The following is a 4,295-nucleotide window of genomic DNA, read 5'->3' on the forward strand; positions in this document are numbered from 1 at the left end:
GCTTTAATCTCACGATATCGAAAACCTAAACTAGTTAGTTTAGCCTCAGGAAAACAGGAATGAGGAAGTTCAAATTTTTCATTACTCTGTTTACTGTTAAAAACATCAGCCAAAAGGGTTGCCTTTTCCTTTGGACTGTGAGTGACTGAGCCATCTGGTTTAAGTAAAGCAGAAACTGTTGCATCTACACCAAAGAGTGCAGATTTAAGGGTAGACCACCATTTATGTTCATGAGATGTACGAGAAAGGGTTTCTTTTATGGTTAAATTGTACTCCTTTCCAGTTGAGGCATAAACTCTCTGAGGAAAAGCTCGAAGCTGAGTATAGTTGTTCCAGGTCAAATCTGATCTGTTACCCTTTCAAAGATGATAGGCCTCCTGCTTCTCCAAATAAGCAGTGTAAGATGCTGACGTCCGTAACTTCTTGGCGGAGCAAGATGTTGATGTTCTCAACTTCTTGGCAGTGTAAGATGCTGACGTCCGTAACTTCTTGGCGGAGCAAGATGTTGATGTTCTCAACTTCTTGGCAGTGTAAGATGCTGACGTCCGTAACTTTTTGGCAGAGTAAGATGCTGATGTTCTTAACTTCTTTTCAGAGTAAGATGTTTGTGTTCTCAACTTCTTAGCAGTGTAGGATGCTGACGTTCTTAACCTTTTGTCAGTGTAAAATGCTGACGTTCTTAACTATTTGGCATAGTAAGATGCTGATATTCTTAACTTCTTGACAGAGTAAGATGCTGACGTTCTTAACCTTTTGTCAGTGTAAGATTCTGTTCTTAACGTTTTGGTAGAGTAAGATGCTGGTGTTCTTAGCTTCTTAACAGTGTAGGATGCTGATGTTTCAACTTTTTGTCAATGTAAGATGCTGACGTTCTTAACTTTTTGGCAGAATAAGATGCTGATGTTCTTAACTTCTTTACAGAGTAAGATGACGTTCTTAACCTTTTGTCAGTGTAAGGTGCTGATGTTCTTAACTTTTTGACAGAGTAAGATGCTGATGTTCTTAACTTCTTAGCAGTGTAGGATGCGGATGTTCTTAACCTTTTGTCAGTATAAGATGCTGATGTTCTTAACATTTTGGCAGAGTAAGATGCTGACGTTCTTAACCTATGGTCAGCGTAAGATGCTGATGTTCTTAACTTTTTGGCAGAGTAAGATGTTGATGTTTTTAACTTCTTAGCAGTGTAGGATGCTGATGTTCTTAACCTTTTGTCAGTGTAAGATGCTGACGTTCTTAACTTTTTGGCAGAGTAAGATTCTGATGTTCTTAACTTTTTGACAGAGTAAGATGCTGACGCTCTTAACTTTTGTCAGTGTAAGATGCTGATGTTCTTAACTTTTTAGCAGAGTAAGATGTTGATGTTCTCAACATCATAACAGTGTAGGATGCTGATGTTCTTAACCTTTTGTCAATGTAAAATGCTGACGTTCTTAACTTTTTGGCAGAGTTAGATGCTGATGTTCTTAACTTCTTGACAGAGTAAGATGCTGACGTTCTTAACCTTTTGTCAGTGTAAGATGCTGGCGTTCTTAACCTTTTGTCAGTGTAAGATGCTGACGTTCTTAACCTTTTGTCAGTGTAAGATGCTGGCGTTCTTAACCTTTTGTCAGTGTAAGATGCTGATGTTCTCAACTTCTTGGCAGTGTAAATGCTGATGTTCTCAACTTCTTTACAGAGTAAGATGCTGGTGTTTTTAACTTTTTGGCATTGTAATATTATGATGTATAACTTTTTGGCAGAGTAAGATGCTGATGTTCTTAACATCTTCGCAGAATAAGATGTTGATGTTCTCAACTATTTAGCAGTGTAAGATGCTCACGTTCTTAATTTTTTGGCAGTGTAAGATTCTGACATCCTTAACTTTTTGGCAGAGTAAGATGCTGATGTTCTTGACTTCTTGGCAGAGTAAGATGTTGATGTTTTCAACTTCTTGGCAGTGTAAGATGCTCACGTTCTTAATTTTTTGGCAGTGTAAGATTTTGACGTCCTTAACTTTTTGGCGGAGTAAGATGCTGATGTTCTTAACTTCTTAGCAGTGTAGGATGCGGATGTTCTTAACCTTTTGTCAGTATAAGATGCTGATGTTCTTAACATTTTGGCAGAGTAAGATGCTGACGTCCTTAAATTTTTGGTAGAGTAAGATGTTGATGTTCTTAACTTCTTGGCAGAGTAAGATGTTGATGTTTTCAACTTCTTGGCAGTGTAAGACGCTGACGTTCTTAATTTTTTGGCAGTGCAAGATTCTAACGCCCTTAACTTTTTGACAGAGTAAAATGTTGATGTTCTTAACTTTTTGGCAGAGTAAGATGCTGATGTTCTTAACTTCTTGGCAGAGTAAGATGTTGATGTTTTCAACTTCTTGGCAGTGTAAGATGCTGACGTTCTTAATTCTTTGGCAGTGTAAAATTCTGACGTCCTTAACTTTTTGGCAGAGTAAGATGCTGACGTTCTTAACTTAATGGCAGTGTTATAAATGCTAACGTCCTTAACTTCTGGCTGTAGTATAGACGTTGGCCTTTTTTTAAATTCTTGGCTGCATTAGAGATGATTAAATTCTTAACTTCTTGGCAGTATTGTATATGCTAAAGTTTTTACCTTCCTGGCTGTACTATAGATTTTAACGTTCTTAACTTCTTGCCAGTATTAGAGATACTGAAGTAAAAAGTTCTTGGTAGTATTATAGATGCTGATGTTTTTAACTTCTGTGCATCTTTAGAGATTCTGAGGATATTAACTTCATGGCAGTATTATAGGAGCTGACGTTCTTAATCTCCTGACAGTATTATAGATAACATTCTTAACTTACTGGCATGAATTTAGATGCTAGCCTTATTGACTTTTTGGCAGTATTATAGATGTCAACGTTCTTAACTTCTTTACAGTAATATAGTTGTTAATGCTCTTAACTTCTTGGAAGTATTGTAGACGCTGGCGTTTTTAACTTCTTAGCATCATTATTGATATTAACGTTAACTTCATCACAGCATTATAGAAGCTAACGTTCTTAACTTCTTTGTGGTAATGTAGACGTTAATGCATTTAACCTTTTAGCAGTAAAATAGATACTGGTGTCTTTAACTTCTCAGCAATAAAATAGATACTGACGTCTTTAACTTCCTAACAGTAAAATAAATACTGATGTCCTTAACTTCTTAGCAATAGAATAGATACTGACGTTCCCAACATCTTAGCAGTCATATAGACCTTAGTGCTATTAATTTCTTGGTAGTATTATAGATGGTAACGTTTTTAATTTTTAGCATCTTATAGAAGCTAACGTTCTTAACTGCTTGACTGTATTTTAGATATCGACGCTGTTAACTTCCTGGCATCACTATAGATGGCGTTACTCGTTGCTTCTAGGCAGTGGCATAGGACTGACACATATATTTCCTTTCCGTGCTGTTGCTGCCAATTCTACCTGAAATAGTATATTAAAGCATCATGCCATATTTACCAGTTTTATAAATTTTCACATTGCGCATTCTATTCTGTAAATATTTTAAGGTTGTTCCCTGGAAATGTAAGCTCATTTTGGATAAGAGAAACAATAATTATTAATTCAATCAAAGTAATTAAAGCAACGTCAAAACGATGCATTCATCTTCTTTTATTGAATAAAAAAATCAAAAGTAACTAATTGATTCAAAACCTATAATTCAAAACACCTAGAAAACTTCTTCTTCTTCTTCTTCTTCTTCTTCTTCTTCTTCTTCTTCTTCTTCTTCTTCTTCTTCTTCTTCTTCTTCTTCTAAAATATGAAAGGAAAGCCAAGAAAATTCTGTTTTAAATTTGAAACTACCTCCATGCAAAGTTAATTATAACGGGTTTAACTTCCCTGATTTGTGCTCAGCCCCACATAGCGAACTCATTAACTCAGAGACATATTTAGTAGGAATAAAGTATTTTCACCGTTAGATATTTTAGGTAATATAAGTAAAGTTACCCCAGAAAGTTATTTTCTAATTTATATATATATATATATATATAAATACTGTATATATATATATATATAAATACTGTATATATATATATATATATATATATATATATATATATGTGTGTGTGTGTGTATCTATATATATATATATATATATATATATATATATATATATATAGATACACACACACACACACACACATATATATATATATATATATATATATATATACAGTATTTATATATATATATATATATATATATATATATACAGTATTTATATATATATATATATATATATATATATATATAAATTAGAAAATAACTTATTTTCTAATTTATATATATATATATA

General features: G+C 33.7%; 1 protein-coding gene across 1 annotated transcript; it reads right to left on the bottom strand.

Moving 5' to 3' along the window:
- Positions 1–1,947: 1,947 nt before the first annotated feature.
- LOC137646638 (uncharacterized) lies at positions 1,948–3,198 on the bottom strand. Its single transcript, XM_068379742.1, has 2 exons — positions 3,176–3,198; positions 1,948–2,533 (listed from the first exon to the last, which is right to left on the bottom strand). The coding sequence occupies exons 1-2, from the start codon at positions 3,196–3,198 to the stop codon at positions 1,948–1,950; spliced, it is 609 nt and encodes a 202-aa protein (XP_068235843.1).
- Positions 3,199–4,295: the final 1,097 nt, after the last annotated feature.

Source organism: Palaemon carinicauda, chromosome 9, assembly GCF_036898095.1.
Source record: "Palaemon carinicauda isolate YSFRI2023 chromosome 9, ASM3689809v2, whole genome shotgun sequence".
Classification (NCBI taxonomy): Eukaryota; Metazoa; Arthropoda; class Malacostraca; order Decapoda; family Palaemonidae; genus Palaemon; species Palaemon carinicauda.